This window comes from Phyllobates terribilis, unplaced genomic scaffold (genome assembly GCF_046119375.1).
Source record: "Phyllobates terribilis strain yellow unplaced genomic scaffold, ASM4611937v1 Scaffold_7__3_contigs__length_470593459, whole genome shotgun sequence".
NCBI classification, from domain to species: Eukaryota; Metazoa; Chordata; class Amphibia; order Anura; family Dendrobatidae; genus Phyllobates; species Phyllobates terribilis.
This window is the reverse complement of record NW_027362767.1, coordinates 387,209,046-387,227,622: the sequence shown is the minus strand read 5'-3', so window position 1 is coordinate 387,227,622 and position 18,577 is coordinate 387,209,046. Positions and strand designations below refer to the sequence as shown.

The 18,577-nt window shown below is 40.0% G+C and overlaps 1 protein-coding gene across 4 annotated transcripts in view; it reads right to left on the bottom strand.

Annotated features, from left to right (window-relative positions):
- The window catches only part of LOC141154941 (cytochrome P450 2F3-like), a 335,736-nt gene that overhangs the window by 221,183 nt on the left and 95,976 nt on the right, over window positions 1-18,577 (bottom strand). For all 4 annotated transcript variants that reach the window (XM_073641507.1, XM_073641509.1, XM_073641511.1 and 1 more), the window contains 3 exons: window positions 11,145-11,307; window positions 4,801-4,950; window positions 3,522-3,682 (listed from right to left, as the gene is read on the bottom strand). In XM_073641507.1, coding sequence (XP_073497608.1) covers window positions 3,522-3,682; window positions 4,801-4,950; window positions 11,145-11,307 — 474 coding nt within the window. The remainder of the gene's footprint in view (window positions 1-3,521; window positions 3,683-4,800; window positions 4,951-11,144; window positions 11,308-18,577) is intronic.

Here is an 18,577-nt window from a genome sequence, read left to right as displayed (position 1 = left end):
ACTCCAACTGACTTTTCTAAACCCCGCCTCTAGGCTCCAATTTAAACGGGAAGCTCACCCTTCTGGTCTGGAGCCAGGAAATGTGCTGGATGCTGGTGTTACATGATAAGGGGACCCCTCTTTGCTTCTAGGCATGGCATCACCCCCTGTGAGGGTGGCAATGCCAATGTGGCATCCCTACTCCTGGGGTGTCACACAGGTAAATGGCAACTACTTATGTCAATATAACTGTTACTATCAGGAGGCTTTCTATAACTTTTTGTAATTAGCTGCCCATTTTCCATAAAAACTGTGATATCTAAAAAATTAACTGACGATGTACTGGTGGCTGACGTAAATTTCAGATTAAAATAGTTTTTATTAATTTCCATCATCAATAAAACGTTTCCATAGGACAAGACCCGCGCCAGGCCCCTGGTGGGGAGGGAGGTGAAGCACTCGTACCTCCACAAGTAGAGATTAGCAAAACGCGGCACGAATCAGGTCCCCATCTCGATTATGTCAAATAAATGTCCAAAGCGGAAAGCAGATAGATATTCAGAATGAACTCACTGAAACCACATGGCCTCAACAGTGAGATCGAGATTTTTGCTTTTAATTAAGTTTTTTTGGAGTTTTTTTTGCTAATTTATGGGATGATTATCCACCTATATATACAAGGGAGCGCCTTGTGTCTGCAAATCCCTGACGAAGGAGGCCGTGACCCCGGAAACGCGTTGGATAAGCGCTGGACTGGTTTTCCCTCAGTGGAATTCCCCAGCTGTTGTGACGTCACACAGATACTAAGCGCTCACGTCCTTGATCATCAGCTTGTCCTGCAGGTGTGATCGGCCGGCACATCTATCAGGCTGTCTGCAGTTCTTTTAACCCATGATCTTCATCCCTATATCCACCTAGTGCAACGGCTGCATGTACCTGAAAGCCCGAGTCTCTGAGAGTCTCTGCAGCCCGCTATCTCCGGCGTTAACATGCCGTCTGAACCCATTTTCTGCAATACTCACAGCTCGTTCTACAGACTCCGGCACTTATCCGTCACCTCAAGTTTCAGTTGTGACTAGAGATGAGCGGTGTTCGACTAGAACTGTTCGCCAATCTCAAATTCGAGCTGTTTTGGGCGGTGTTCCAGTCGTTCGACGAACGCAAACGATTTGCAAAAAATTCGGCTGTTCAAGGTTATGTTCGATAACTGTTCGTGCACCAAAAGCGTAACTGGATTTTTTCACATCATACAGGGATTGTCTGCCACTCACTGTAATGCCACAGTCATGGTGGTTGTGGCATTACAGTAGTTGCCCAAATCGATGGGAACAGTGCTCACAGTGAAACATGAAAAGCCGGCAATTCAGCAGCGGCATACACCGGCACCCGACAATTTAGAACAGAAAGAATAGAGCATCACACATAGATTAGATAGATAGAAACATGTCAGTCACATATATAATAAGTACAGTGACAGTGTTGGTTACTGTACTTGTCATTTAGTGTTAAAGGATTTATTATAAAAAAATAATAGTGTTTTCATGCACTGTCTCTTTAAAAAAGCCGGCCGGCAATTCAGCATCGGTACCTGACAATTTAGAACAGAAAGAGTATAACATCACACTTAGATTAGATAGATAGAAACATGTCAGTCACATATATAATAAGTACAGTGACAGCTGGTGCTTCTAGCCTGGGAGGGGGTCAATATTCAAGGCACCCTTCCTGGGCTATTAATATCAGCCCCCAGCTGTCTGCCTAGCCTTTGCTAGCTATTAAAATAGGGGGGACCCCTCGTCAATTTTTTTTGGGTCCCCCATTTTAATAGCTAGTAAAGGCTAGGTATTCAGCTGGGGGCTGATATTAGTAGCCTGGGAAGCTCCGTGGGCATTACCCCCTTCCCGGGCTTCAAACATCTGCCCCAGCCGTCTGCTTAACCTCCGCTAGAGACTAAAATTACGGGGAACCCCACGCCAATTTTTTTTTAAATAAATCCTTTATTTTAACTCTAAATGACAAGTACAGTAATCAACACTATCACTGTACTTATTATATATGTGCCTGACATGTTTCTATCTATCTAATCTATGTGTGATGCTCTATTCTTCCTGTTCTAAATTGTCGGGTACCGATGCTGAATTGCCGGCCGGCTTTTTTAAAGAGAGTGTATTCTGAGCAGTTTGTCAGCTTTTGGACACCTTTGAAGGTGTTTTCTATGTGTTTTTGTTTGCCTGCCATTGGTTTTAACGGTGTTCGACAGTGTTCTAAGGTGTTCGACGAACAGTTCCACAAACATCCCGGTGTTCGACGAACCGAACCAAACCCGAACACTACGGGGGTGGCTCAACACTAGTTGTGACTTCTTTAAAGGACCACTGGAAGCTGTACGCTTATATCTGAAGTGCTTCATTTGGACTACCATTTTCTCTAAGACAGGTAGGAATCACTCTTTTTGTATTTTGAGTGGTTTGCAGCGCATCTCTTTTCTTTTAATCATTTCATTATTACTTGCACCATGGCATACGGTGCTTTGAGATTGCGGCTCTTTGCCTATCTGATCTTACTATAGCTGCAGCGCTATTGCAGTTTTTTTTAAATATTTTACTCTAATAAATAAGAAGTATATAGAAATACTTTTTATTTAAAAAACACAATGTGTTTCGGCTGCATCCATCCTTTCGCAGGTGCCTCAGCACAACTTCACCAAGTAAGATTTTTTTCTCCAGATTTGGTTTTACTACATTCAGAAAGGGCTAGTTTCTCTCCTCCATATACTGGTATAAAGAAGAGTTTTTATCAACTTGGTGTTAGATCTACCTTTAATTTTCTTCGGTATTTGTGAAAACCTTTTTGATCCGTAACACTAGTGTGGGTGACCTGCATTTAATTTTTGTATATATATATACATAGTGAATATTTGTTGCTTCCAGGATGTCATGATACATATTAAAGGGGTATTCTAAGCATAAAAATCCCTTTGACAGTTGAGACTTAGATGCTATGTGCTATTCGAAAGACTACAGAGCAGGTTGAGGGCAATTGCACAAGCCCTGAACCAGTTGCCTAAGTTGAAACTCATGGGTTCCAATGTAAAATTTTTAACATGGCCCCAACTATCATAGGTCTTTGATGGTATTGGTTTTTCCATATGGGCCAAATGGATCTTTTGGGCCTTCTTGAGCTTCAGAGGCGAGGAGTGACTACAACTCTTACACCCACTGTAGTTATGTCCCTGCCCTAAACCCCCTATACATCTGAATAGAGAAGCAGAGAGGTAGGTATAGATTTTTGGTTTAGGGAAGGGAATAGTACCTAGAAATGGTACACTTTTGTGACACCATTGGCATCCATAAGTTTATCATTTTTGGCAAATTCTATCACTTGGAGTGGGAGTAAGTAGATAGGATTAACCCTTTAAACAGAACCGTGCGTGTGCTGCCATATAGAATCCAAACATCGCAATTGCCTCAATTGGATGCCAAATTTTAAGGCTGGAGCCATCACTATCATAATTGTACTGCATAGCGTATTGTTATACTCACAGTCCCCCACGTGCTACTCATGATACAGAAGTTGTTGTAGATACTGGCAGTGATTGCTAACAGTCTCTTGTCCTCGTAATCAAAGCGATTGCCAGAGATTATGGAGCAGATCACATTGGAGACTGCCCGAGCCAAGTATACCGTAAGATCCACTGGAGATCCTAAGTAGCAAAAGGTACAAAGAGACATTATCTTATATTAACTAAACAAAGTGTAAATTAAGTTTTTATGGTTTACATATAGATCAAATCTATGGAAAATATTAGGCCATTTCGTACGTACGTTGCATTATTTATCTGGTACTGATTTTAAATTTCAGCTTGTATTATAGTTTAGAGCTGCATTTATAATTCTGCAGGCTTCGGAGTACAAATCTCCCAGAATTCCTTGATGGCTCAGTGTATGATCCTTAATTCCAGTTTGTATTACAGTCCAGAGCTGCATTTATAATTCTGTAGGCTTCGGAGTGCAAAGCTCCCAGAATTTCTTGATGGCTCATTGTCACCACAGAGCTTACTCTTGTGATTTACAGTATTGAGAGAAAAATCACACGTCTGATGACTTAAAAATAAACGTTGATCCTTATTTACCTGATCCTGCTCTATTGCCCTTGGTCATCATTCTCTGTCTCGGTAGCTCTGACTTTGTGGGTGTCACTGGTAGCAAGGGCGATAGTGTCATGCCCTGCTATCTCCTGCTGGGCAGTGTAATTGCCATCCAACCACTTCCTGACTGATCTACTTGCCTTACATCTCTGCCTCACCCCTGAACTTGCCCTCATCTTTCCTCTTAATCAAGACCCTGTCTATAGATTTTGTCATTGTCCCTATTTCTGTCTCTGACCTGTCTTGGGGGCCATTCTACTTTCAACTTGTTCCACCGGCCAGTAGATCGATGCAGCCTTGGAGTCACTGCAGTGAAGGACAAATCCCTGTACAGGGACGGAAGGGTGAAAAACAGGGCATTCCCTGGTACCTGCTAAGAAAAGTGGCTAGTGCCTAGTCTGGCTACGGAAGATCTACTGTATTAAAATTTGATAGATACCCAACTACAGAAAAATGCAAGTATCAAAAAACAGATTAGTCGATACACCCACAGAATTGCATCCCCCTGACATTTGGGATGCCTATTTAAAATGTGAGCTCAATTCAAATTACACTACTTCATTTTTATGGGGCTGAAAAGCATTACTTGACAAAATTCATGGAAATCATCATCAATTTTGGAACGTCAGCACAATAAACACTAACATACATTGTAAATGTTTCTATGACCTTACTCTTTGTGTTTTCAAACTCCTTGATGAGGAATTGCGTCTCCTCCAGGATCCTATCTTCTATGCTCTTTTTCCCCATTCCAAAGTTTCTCAGTGTCTGCAAAGCAAATCGCCGGCGATTCCTCCATTGCTCACCATTGGTAAATCCTATATCTATGGGGGCAAAAGTTTACTCATAAAGGGAAACTATAATAAGCACATGAATCAATCCCACAACAACCTCACACATTTTATAACAGTATTATAGCAGTGTTCTTTTATTTACCTATTAGAGATGAGCGGTGTTCGACTAGAACTGTTCGCCAATCTCAAATTCGAGCTGTTTTGGGTGGTGTTCGAGTTGTTCGACGAACCCGAACGATTTGCAAAAAATTCGGCTGTTCGAGGTTATGTTCGATAACTGTTCGTGCAGGAAAAGCGTGTCCTGCATGTCTGGCGCTATTTAGAGCACCAATCATGCAGGGATTGTCTGCCACTCACTGTAATGCCACAGCCATGGTGGTTGTGGCATTACAGTGATTGCCCAAATCGATGGGAACAGTGCCAACAGTGAAACATGAAAAGCCGGCAATTCAGCAGCGGCATACACCTGTACCCGACAATTTAGAACCGAAAGAATAGAGCTTCACACATAGATTAGATAGATAGAAACATGCCAGTCACATATATATGAAGTACAGTGACAGTGTTGCTTACTGTACTTGTCATTTAGTGTAAAGGATTTATCAAAAAAAATAATAGTGTTTTCATGCACCGTCTCTTTAAAAAAGCCGGCTGGCAATTCAGCATCTGTACCCGACAATTTAGAATAGAAGGAATAGAGAATCACACATAGATTAGATAGATAGAAACATGTCAGCCACATATATACGAAGTACAGTGACAGTGTTGCTTACTGTACTTGTCATTTAGTGTAAAGGATTTATTAAAAAATATAATAGTGTTTTCGTGCACCGTCTCTTTAAAAAAGCCGGCCGGCATTTCAGCATCTGTACCCGACAATTTATAACAGACAGAATAGAGCTTCACACATAGATTAGATAGATAGAAACATGTCAGTCACATATATATGAAGTACTGTGACAGTTGATGTCAGCTGGCATTATAAGCTGACATCAACCCCAACCCTATTACCCACTGCCACCGCACCAGGGCAGCGTGGAAGAGCGAAGCTAAGTGCCAGAATTGGCGCATCCTATGGATGCGCCATTTCTGGGGCGGCTGACGGCTGGTGTTTCTAGCCTGGGAGGGGGCCAATATTCATGGCTCCCTTCCTGGGCTATTAATATCAGCCCCCAGCTGTCTGCCTAGCCTTTGCTAGCTATTAAATTAGGGGGGACCCCACGTCATTTTTTTGGGGGGTGTCCTCCATTTTAATAGCTAGTAAAGGCTAGGTATTCAGCTGGGGGCTGATATTAGTAGCCTGGGAAGCTCCGTGGGTATTACCCCCTTCGCAGGCTTCAAACATCTGCCCCAGCTGTCTGCTTAACCTCCGCTAGAGACTAAAATTACGGGGAACCCCACGCCAATTTTTTTTAATAATAAATCCTTTATTTTAATACTAAATGACAAGTACAGTAACCAACACTGTCACTGTACTTATTATATATGTGACTGACATGTTTCTATCTATCTAATCTATGTGTGAAGCTCTATTCTGTCTGTTATAAATTGTCGGGTACAGATGCTGAATTGCCGGCCGGCTTTTTTAAAGAGACGGTGCACGAAAACACTATTATATTTTTTAATAAATCCTTTACACTAAATGACAAGTACAGTAAGCAACACTGTCACTGTACTTCGTATATATGTGGCTGACATGTTTCTATCTATCTAATCTATGTGTGATGCTCTATTCCTTCTATTCTAAATTGTCGGGTACCGCTGCTGAATTGCCGGCCGGCTTTTTTAAAGAGACGGTGCATGAAAACACTATTATTTTTTTTAATAAATCCTTTGCAGTAAATGACAAGTACAGTAAGCAACACTGTCACAGTACTTCATATATATGTGACTGACATGTTTCTATCTATCTAATCTATGTGTGATGCTCTATTCTGTCTGTTATAAATTGTCGGGTACCGCTGCTGAATTGCCAGCCGGCTTTTTTAAAGAGACGGTGCACGAAAACACTATTATATTTTTTAATAAATCCTTTACACTAAATGACAAGTACAGTAAGCAACACTGTCACTGTACTTCATATATATGTGACTGACATGTTTCTATCTATCTAATCTATGTGTGATGCTCTATTCCTTCATGTCTAAATTGTGGGGTACCGGTGTATGCCGCTGCTGAATTGCCGGCCGGCTTTTTTAAAGAAAGCGTCTTCTGAGCAGTTTGTCAGCTTTTGGACACCTTTGAAGGTGTTTTCTATGTGTTCCTATGTGTTTTTGTTTGCCTGCCATTGGTTTTAACGGTGTTCGACGGTGTTCTAAGGTGTTCGACGAACAGTTCGACGAACAGTTCCTCGAACATCCCGGTGTTCGACGAACCGAACCCGAACACTACGGGGGTGGCTCAACACTATTACCTATGCCTTCTATAAGAGAAAATTCCAAAATTAGTTCATAAACCATCATGTGCATCAAAGTGTAAAAGAGTATGTGAAAAAGTGCATGTAAAGAGGTATACTGTATATAACTGTATGAAATATATATGCAAAAAATTATATATAAATTATACATAACAGGCAAGGAGCTGTGTGGAAATGAAAATAGCAAAAACAGGGAAAAAAATAGCAAGATACAAAAGAATGAATAATAAATAATAAAAATGTATAAAATAAAAAATGAAAAATGATAGATAAATAACAGAATAAAAAAAATAAAAAAAGGAATAGATATGGTGTATACTCTATATGGGTATATGCACATTCATATAAATCTACACACATAGACCCACACAAATCCATAAATTACATATAAAGAAAAATTGGATAGTGAAAGTGTGCATATCAGTAAAATAGAAGTAAATAGATTTGATAAAGGGAGAGGAGGGGACATGACAAGTACACTGTAGGGAAAGAAAGAAAAATACCAAGCCAAACTTAAATCAACCAAACCACCCATGATTTGCTTACAAGAAAAGAGAAAATAGTTTTATATATATATATATATATATATATATATATATATAAATATATATATATATTTACAGATATATATATATGTGTATATATATATATATGTACACATATATACAGAAAAGTCTTATGTATATAGACATGTATATATACTGTATGTACAGGTGCTTCTCACTAAATTAGAATATCATCAAAAAGTTAATTTATTTTAATGAAATTCATATTTTACATAGAGTCATTACAAACAGAGTGATCTATTTCAAGTGTTTATTTCTGTTAATGTTGATGATTATGGCTTACAGCCAATGAAAACACAAAAGTCATTATCTCAGGAAATCAGAATACTTTATAACAACAGCTTGAAAAATGATTTTAAAATCCAAAATGTTGGCCTACTGAAATGTATGTTCAGTAAATGCCCTCAATACTTGGTCGTGACTCCTTTTGCATCAATTACTGCATCAATGCGGCGTGGCATGGAGGCGATCAGCCTGTGGCACTGCTGAGGTGTTATGGAATCCCAGGTTGCTTTGATAGCAGCCTTCAGCTCGTCTGCATTGTTAGGTCTGGTGTCTCTCATCTTTCTCTATAGGGTTAAGGTCAGGCGAGTTTGCTGGCCCATCAAGCACAGTGATACTGTTGTTTTTAAACCAGGTATTGGTACTTTTGGCAGTGTGGACAGGTGCCAAGTCCTGCTGGAGAATGAAATTTCCATCTCCAAAAAGCTTGTCGGCAGAGGGAAGCACGAAGTGCTGTAAAATGTCCTGGTAGACGGCTGCGCTGACTTTGGTCTTGATAAAACACAATGGACCTAAACCAGCAGATGACATGGCTCCCCAAACCATCACTGATTGTGGAAACTTCACACTAGACCTCAAGCAGCTTGGATTGTGGCCTCTCCACTCTTCCTCCAGACTCTGGGACCTTGATTTCCAAATGAAATGCAAAATTTTTTTTCATCTGAAAACAACACCTTGGACCACTGAGCATCAGTCCAGGTCTTTTTCTCCTTGACCCAGGTAAGACGCTTCTGGCGTTGTCTATTGGTCATGAGTGACTTGATACAAGGAATACGATACTTGTAGACCATGTCCTGGATACGTCTGTGTGTGGTGGCTCTTGAAGCAATGACTCCAGCAGCAGTCCACTCCTTGTGAATCTATCCCAAATTTTTGAATGGCCTTTTCTTAACAATCCTTTCAAGGCTGCAGTTATCCCAGTTGCTTGTGCACCTTTTTCTTCCACACATTTTCCTTCCACTCAACTTTCATTTAATATGCTTGGATACAGCACTCTGTGAACAGCCAGCTTCTTTAGCAATGACTTTTTGTGGCTTACCCTCCGCGGCAGTGAGGGGAGCGGCGTCTCTGCCCGGCAGGAGGCAGAGACGCTGACACTACAGGGTTAAGGTGAGGCGAGTTTGCTGGCTAATCAAGCACAGTAATACTGTTGTTTTTAAACCAGGTATTGGCACTTTTGGCAGTGTGGACAGGTGCCAAGTCCTGCTGGAGAATGAAATTTCCATCTCCAAAAAGCTTGTCGGCAGAGAGAAGCATGAAGTGCTCTAAAATTTCCTGGTAGACGGCTGCGCTGACTTTGATCTTTATAAAACACAGTGGACCTACACCAGCAGATGACATGGCTCCCCAAACCATCACTGATTGTGGAAACTTCACACTAGACCTCAAGCAGCTTGATTGTGTGCCTCTCCACTCTTCCTCCAGACTCTGAGACTTTGTTTTCCAAATGAAAATTGGAACTCTGGGACCTTGTGGAGTATGTCAATGACTGCCTTCTGGACATCCGTCAAGTCTGTAGTCTTCTCCATGATTCTGGAGCCTACTGAAACAGACTAAGGGACTTTTTTAAACGCTTAGGAAGCCTTTGCAGGTGTTTTTTGTTAATTATTCTAATTTACTGAGATGGGGTCCAGAACATGGGGGCATAATGGTAACACCCACGTACGGCTTCCGGGACACCCTGTGTGCGCATCATCACAATACGTCATGGACTTCCTTCCTCTAGATGGTGCCACCCCTTGACAAAAGAAACGCTGAAACGAGTGTCGAGGTAGGTGCATCTTGTCCCTGGGAGTCTCTGCTGCTGCTACTACCACTAAATTATGAATGCATAAATGATATATAAAGAAAAACTGGATAGTGTAAGTGTGCATATCAGTAAAATAGAACTGAAAGAACTGAAAAGATTTGATAAGGGGAAAGGAGGGGACATAACAACTACACTGCATGGAAAGAAAGAAAAAATACAAAGTCCAAAATATGACAAGGACAGATTTTCATTCCCTGGATATACAATAATTGCACGTATTTACATACAAACTGTGCGTAAAATGACTGGTCACAGGATAGGGGATAAACTGTTGATCACCTAGGGTCAAACTGCTGGGACCCCCAGCGATGTAGAAAATGGAGAACTGTAACCTCTTAGAATGAGGTTCTACAGACCCATCTTGAATGGAGTGAAGGTGTGCTTGCTCAACATTCGCTCCACCCATTGCCAATGAAATCGCTGGAAATAGATAATCAAAGCATTCAACTATTTCCTGCAATCACATAGACAATGAATGGAGTGGACTTTGAGTAAGCTGCCTCCACTCCATTTAATGGGGCTGCCGAGCCCCATTCTTAGGAGTCTCAGAATTCCCATCTCGGTATCAATAATAATAATAATAATAGTTATAGTTTTTATTTTTATAGCGCCAACATATTCCGCAGCACTTTACAAATTTTAGGGGGACATATACAGACTATACAGAATAAGCATATCTCATATCGAAAGGAGTGAGGGCCCTGCTCGCAAGCTTACAGTCTATGAGGAAAAGGGGGAGACACAAAAGGTAAAAAGTACATATATTGTATAATGCAGCCTTGATATACTAAATAGGATAAATAATAATACATGGACTGGTCGCCAGCCATATCGATGAGTATCCCTTCGATCAGACCTTCAGAGATCGGCAAAGGATAGGCGATAATTTGTGATTTTGGGAATATTTAATTACAGCAGTGTTTCTCAACTCCAGTCCTCAAGACTCCCCAACAGATAAGGTTTTCAGGATCTCCTTAGTATTGCACAGGTGATGGAATTATTATCAAGGCATCAAAAAATGCCACAGGTTCTCTCACCTGTTCAATACTAAGGAGATCCTGAAAACCTGATATGTTGGGGGGTCCTGAGGACTGGAAATGAGAAACACTGATTTAGAGAATATTCAATGTTGACATTGGCGTAATATTACCGTGTTCTCCTATGAAGTTGAGGAAAACTGGATATTCTCCTCTATCACCAAACACATCATTTTGGTCAATCAAGGCCTCCTTCAGTGCTTTGTAGCCACATATGACGACTCCAGGTTTAGGTCCTAAGTAAAGGGTGTACACTGGCCCATATTTCTGTTTTAGCTGTGAAAAAATAAATGAACACATCAATATTTTAGCATAAAATAACTTCAACAGGATGGATAGTTAGAGAACACTCTATATATTATATTGAGACAAACCATATGGCTGCTATACAGCAGTTGGAGAGAGGACGCCCAGGATTGGTGGGTTTGTACAAACCTAGGGGAGGCTGTAGTTGTGTCCTATTGCAACACTTAGGAAGATCTATTTGGGATGATAGATAAGTCTAGTGAGATCTGGTTGATCTCTTATATATAACCCTGAAATAAACTGGACTAAGTGAAGTACACAAAAGGGAGAAATGGGCCAGTGGGAGCCATTGGGAATCACGGCCAAGAAATAAAACACTTTAGCCTGAGTCTGAAGTGTGGCATAATTAACCCATTGTGAGACTGCTTAATGGATGGTACCTGGGAGAGAACTTGAGTGTGGACAAAGCCCTTAAGAAATAGAGTTTGCATCAAAGAGAATGAGCCGTTAAGAACATGTGGTATAAAAAAAAAGAATGTGATAGACTCTAGCCAGAGATACGCCAGTGCTAAAAACATTAGTGTGAGAATGGTGTGAACTAAAACGGTGCTGGGAGTTGTTTCCATTAAAAGAACAGAGACCTGAGTGACGAGATTGTTTAACTTAATAATGAAAAATGCCTTAATCGATCACATTTAATCCTGGGCCATAATTTATGGTGCAAGTTTAAATCTCCAACTTCTTCATTCTAGAAAGAGCATATCTGATTCCCACAGTAAGACACAGCTGAAGACCCAAAGCAGAAGACAGGAACGGTTTATTACGGCTTCTGTCTTTTCTTTTACTGGCTACATAGAGCTCAATGAGCGCTAAGTAGAAAATAGATTAATCAACTCTGCCAATGCTTCTATTAGACCTGGCAAACATGTCATCTGGCATACTAGACCTGACATAGCAGAATTATAAAAGTTCTGAGAAAAAAGTTATATTTTTTTTTCATATGTTTTATTATATTTGGAACATAGAAAAACATACATACTTTTGTTATCCACATGACACTAATAACCCGGATAATTACTTCAATATGATCTTCAATGTAAAACATGAACAGTAAAAAATCTAAGCAAACAAATTAATAAAAAATTTATTATTTTTCTATTGTTGCATTGCAAAAAGAAATTATATTAATTACGGTACTTAGTAACCCAACCCATAATAACCTAGTCTAACCCAAGGCAGAGAAAAAAACTGTTTGACTTTATTGAACTTTCACTGAGATTGTCTTCTTTCTTTAAAGAGAAGCTGTCACTTGCTCTAAATTTGTAATTTTCTCTGGTGGTCTCCAGAATCTGGCAGAATTTTGCTTTTCTTCCTATGCCTCTCCAATCCTTAGATTTAGCTCCCTCTTTTCTGTATATAAATCTAGTCCTTTTTTTAGTCAGTTGGGTGTTGCCATCAACTCTCCTCTTTGGGGGTCTTTTTGGTACCACACCCAATTGTCTAAAAAGACTAGATTTATATATAAGGAAAAGAAGGCCATATCTCGGGAACGGAGAGGCGCAGTAAGAAAAGGAAACCCATGTCATATTTGGGAGAACAGCGGCATTTACATCAGAAAAAAGCAATTATTTTTGTCAAGTGACAGGTTCTCTTTACAGGAAACTATTCAGGAATAACACCCTACAGACTATTAATTTATTGTTGATTTTCCAACTGCATCTCCTGTGAGTTTGCTCCAAGCATTTTCTACTCTTCAGTATAATAACAGCACCTAAAAGCCTCGGACTTCACATCATGCTCAGACTTTGAGGAAATCAGTATTATTCCAGCTGGAATCTCTAAGAGACATTCCAAAAAGAATTACTACTTTTATGAGAAGAGAATTATACTGGATCTCCAAACTCCAATCCTTTCATCCATAAGGACTATATGAGATCATCGAGTGGGTAAAAAAACCCTAAACTGCTGCTTTGAAGTGTAATTTTATACAGTATTATTGAGTAAAGCAAATAAGTGATTGGACTATGCCATTGTAACCTTGAATTGAAGTAAATTAAATATTCTCCTTGTATAAACATGTTACATAACAACATCACTGATCTTTCATGCAGAAAGTTTCATCATTTGAACCTGTAGTCACAAGGGTGACATATTGTAAAAGACGACCTCCATGCCAGGGTGTTCAGTTGCAAAAGAGCTGTTTATTCCGCCATCCCAAAACACACAATGTTTCGACCCTGTGTGAGTCTTTGTCAAGTATAGGTGAAAAACACGGCGCCATCCTTATGTAATGTTGGGAGGTTAAGCCTTTGCAGTAATTGGTGATCTGTTGTGAACCACACTACATAAGGACGGCCCCGTGTTTTTCACCTATACTTGACAAAGACCCATACAGGGTCGAACGTGTGTTTTGGGATGGAGGAATAAACACCTCTTTTGCAATTTAACACCCTGGCATAGACGCTGTCTTTTACTTTTGTATGCTGCTGATATTTCCTCAAATGGGTTCCTTGAGGATTATGGACGTGCATCCCTTGCAGTGAGTGCTGCTGACCACCATGTTTCTTGAAGGGTGACACATTGGTCACTGTCCTCAATAGTGTAACTGGTTGTTTTTCATAGATACCATACTCTCACCACCTACGACTATGAGCTCTGTACTATCTGGTTACCCCTGAATGCACAGAGTCATTGGTCTCTTAGTAATGTACCATACTAATTACCTTCTTCTTTCTTCAGTGTTTTATGGCTTTTTTTCCCTATCTCTATGACTAAGCTGTGAGATGTGACAGTCTCTCATTATTCAGATTCACCGCAAAATGGCGGCTGCATTCCATGCCTCTGCTTTTATACAGACTATGATAATCCCTCCTGATTGGCTATGCTATACAATGTGACGTAATAGCTACAAGACATTATGAGGAAGCCTCCCCAGCTGTGCCAGAGGTCACATGATCCTTCTCTGACTGATGCAATCATCTGCAATAAGCAAAATTATTATTTCAGCCAGGTATGTTTTACAGAGAATGCATACAAAATTTTCAGAGAAAACATACTTTAAAATGGGGCAAGGGATGAGATGAGTAGGATGATTGGTCACAGGTATATTTCCACCAGCTATTCTTCGCTGCACTAAGCTAGATGGATAGGTTCCTCCCTACACTGTAGACACTTAGGATAAGATCTGTCAATTATGCAAAGTCAGGCGGGGAACAGCCTACGGTGACAGCCCTCTGTGACTTGTCATCCTTGTCAAATGGTCCCCACTTTAAATTTTGTTAACTTTGAAACTTTATAGTGTTGGAGAGTAAAATACATATTTGCAATAGCGGAACTGATCTCTGATTCATGCTGTTGGTGGTTAGAGTGGTAAGAATCATCTGACAGGTTTCCTTTAGCTACGTCTCACCTGAGCTCTATTTTTATATAAAGGATTTTCTCCGGGGTCTGTATTTATTTAGGGTGTCTGTTCTGTGGTCTGTTTTTAGGTGGTTTGGTATAGAAGTTTGTAATATTTTCGAGATTCTACTGTGGTTTATGCATTTGTTTAGAGGTCTTGTCTAGGGTATGAGTATATTTAGACAGGTCGGTCTGAGGTCTGCAATCATATAGTTTATCTGACATAGAGTCAGTATCCGTTTAGGGGGTCTAGTCTGAGAACTGTATTTAGAAGTGTTCAGCTTAGGGGTTTATATTATATAATAATAATATAATCTTTTTATTTATATAGCGCACACATATTCTGCAGTGCTTCACAATTCAGATAATTTACAGACAATATCAGCACTGTCCCCATTGGGGCTCACAATCTACATTTGTCCTATCAGTATGTCTTTGGAGTATGGGAGGAAACCGGAGAACCCGGAGGAAACCCAATGCAAACATGGGGAGAACATACAAACTCCTTGCAGATGTTGTCCTTGAAGGGATTTGAACCCAGGATCCCAGCGCTGCAAGGCTGCAGTGCTAACCACTGAGCCACCACGCCGCTCAGTTTAGGGAGTCTTTTCTGAGGTCTATATTTGTTAAGTGTGTTTAGCCTGGGGGTATTTAAAAATGTAAATGTAATCTCTGCCCATCTAGCCTGATCTTCAGCTCCTCAGTGTCTCTCTTCCCCGCTGAAATCTCTCACTGCTCAGTACAACCTGCAGTCAGGCTGGGAGGGGACTGAATACACTTGCACTTAAAAGCTCCCTCACTGAGTAGCTGAACTCATAAGTGGGAGTTTCAAAGTAGGTACCTCATCAGATCTATTTAATTATATATGCTGTATATATAGTCAAATTAGGTAACAGATCAGGTTTCAATGGAATTGAACACTATAGAGTCAGCAAAGTAAAAAAAAAAGTTAATCATTAAACAACCCTAAATTTATGTTTTAGGATTTGTGAGCTATTTAAAGGGGTCTTCCAACAAACAAAGTTAATTTTAGTTAGCATTTTAATCAATAGATCTTTGAATAATGATTAGTTCCACAATTGGATGTGTTTAAAAAAAATGCTGTGCTGAGATAATCTTATACATGTGCCCCTGCTATAGTATATGCTGTGTAATGACTGCTTCTGACTATGGAGGAACATGGTCTGATCATCTCCTGACCTGGGGAGGAAGCAAAAGAGAGGATACAGACAGGACAGCACAGGATCACAAATTATTCTTTCTTTCAGGTGAAACATTACTTAAAAACAGGCAGTGAAATGTTTTATTTCACAAAAAAAATAATTTGTAATCCCATGCTGTAATGTCTGTATACTCTTTTCCTTCCTCCCCTGCCCAGGAGATGTGGTATGATCAGACCATGTTCCTGTACAGTCAGACACAGCCATTACACAGTACACAGCAGGGGCACATTTACAACTCCTGGAAAAAATTATGTAATTACCCGGCTCGGAGGAAGTTCATTCAGTTGTTTAATGTTGTGGAAAAAAAGCAGATCACAGACATGGCACAAAACTAAAGTCATTGCAAATGGCAACTTTAGGGCTTTAAGAAACACTAAAAGAAATCAAGATTAAAAATGTGGTACTCAGTAAGGGTAATTTTTTTCAGACCAAGCAGAGGGAAAAAATTATGGAATCACTCAATCACTGTGAATCCGGCATTTGTTCACCGGCGTCCGCCTGTGCTGCCTTGTAGGTCTCTGACTTCGACCTGTCAGGCTGGTTTCCTCAGTGCATCCCGAGCGCATCTCCTTCTCTCTGCAGCTTGGCGCCGAAATCACCTGAGGTTTGGCGCGCTCGACCGTTATATTTAAAAACTCCTCATTGGACGTCACCTGACCAGGTCTCACATTCAAAACTGTTCCCCCTTCAACATTCCTGAGGCATCTTGGTTCCGTTTGATTGCGGTCAACCAGCAGATGACAATAAGGCTTTTTGACTTCTATTACATTAGCATTCCACTGGGTCCTACTATAAAACCAGATGCCTGTACAGGGGTTAAAGGATATTGGGATTTCTCTGAAGTCTGCCAGAAGGAGTCTGTCCGAGGCAGCCTTTGAGCCTGTGGCCTCGGGCAGACATTACAATAAAGGCACAACCACTCAATTTTTGGGGAAATGCCCAACTAAACATTGTAGCAATACAAAAATAGAGTATCCATAATATCTTAACGCCCAAGGGATCTGACTTTACATCAGGCCCAGAATTTTAGTCAAATTAATATTATTCCAGTTGGAATAAAAAAAAGACATTGCAAAAAGATTTACTTCTTTGAAGAGAAAGAAATCATACAGGATTTTCAAATTCAGGTCCTTTCATCAGGTCTAAATGAGACCACCAAGTTGGAATAAAAGAAACTTGAACTGCTGTTTTTAAGTTCAACGACTAGAGCCAATATGTTCTGATAGGTCTTTGTGATTACAAATAGGAGGAAATTAAATATTTCCCTTGTACAAACACGTTACATAACACTCAACATTCAGAGTAATTATGCAGGAAGTTTCAGCATTTGTTTGAGTCTCTAGACCCAAGAGTTTAACTGTCTACCTGCTAGACTGTAATCTTCTTCTCTCTTTTTTATAGTATCCTGTTTTAGATAGGACGATGGAAGTCATATCGAAGTTTTAATTTTTTTGTGTCCAGGTAATGTATTCATTTTCCATGAAAGTCCTGGGGCACTCGAATGGGCACTGAAATTTGGTTGATATACATGGAATACAAAAATGCCATGTCCCAGTACTAGCAACATATTTAAATTTATTATGTCTGTGGCCAAGGCTTGCCTCAGTCCCAGCAAGATCAAAAACATCCCATCGCGCCCAACTGCTCTCTGCACTATTGTGAAAATTTTCCTACACAGGGTTCTTTCCCAGCACACTAACAATGCTCAGGGTATTACTCTACATATTTAACTCATCATTTGCTTTCACTAGGTCCCTCCTGAATTTAAAATCCAATTCTTGCTGTAAAGGTGGCAGAAACACTACCAGTGAGCCAGTGAGAGAGGATTTTCTCTGACTAAAAAGCTCAATAGCATTTTTTTTTTTACTAGCGTAATGTACTGGTTTACAAAATATACTGTATCTCTATGCCAGTATTTTCTAGGTGGAAGAACAATTACTAATCAAAAGTTACATTTTGTATCTGTTATTAAAGATACTAAAAATTACCGTTCAAAAATAATTACACCAAATTCATTTTTGAAATATATTTTTATGAAAAAAATCACAAAACGGTAAATAATAGTCAAATTTAGTTTTCTTGTAATCGTAAATCGATGCAATAGAGTTTAGCACATTACTTATGGTGATCAGTAAATGATGGAAATAAAAATGGCTCAAAAGGTTTTTTTTTACCCAATAATAACATTTAATTATTTGGTTAGCTTCGTGTATGGCTATTGTAGATATGATAGTGGGAAGGTAAAAACAACAGGAAAAATTCTTCTGACTATCTGAAGGAATATTTACTGGTAATAAAAGTGTTACAGCAGAGGTCTCCAACCTTTCTTACCATGACAGTCACATTCAACTTTGAGAAATGGTTGTGAGTTACATACTGACCTATCACACCCCGACCCTCACAATAGTGACCCTCTGAGACCAAATTCCTGTATAATTACAGCCAAAGCTTCTTCATAAAAAGGACACTGCGACCTTGTGCCCCCTCCCATATAGGCAGTAGTCTAATTAAATCTAAGGGTTCCCACTTTACCCTTACTTGGTAGTCTCATATCAAGCACACCCTCCACACCATCGCATCCAGCTTCAAGTTGCCCTCTAACAGTATCCTCCTATCTCTAGCTTACTATATTTATCATTCCCCTCCCACAAGTATATGCATATCCAGATCTTCTTTTC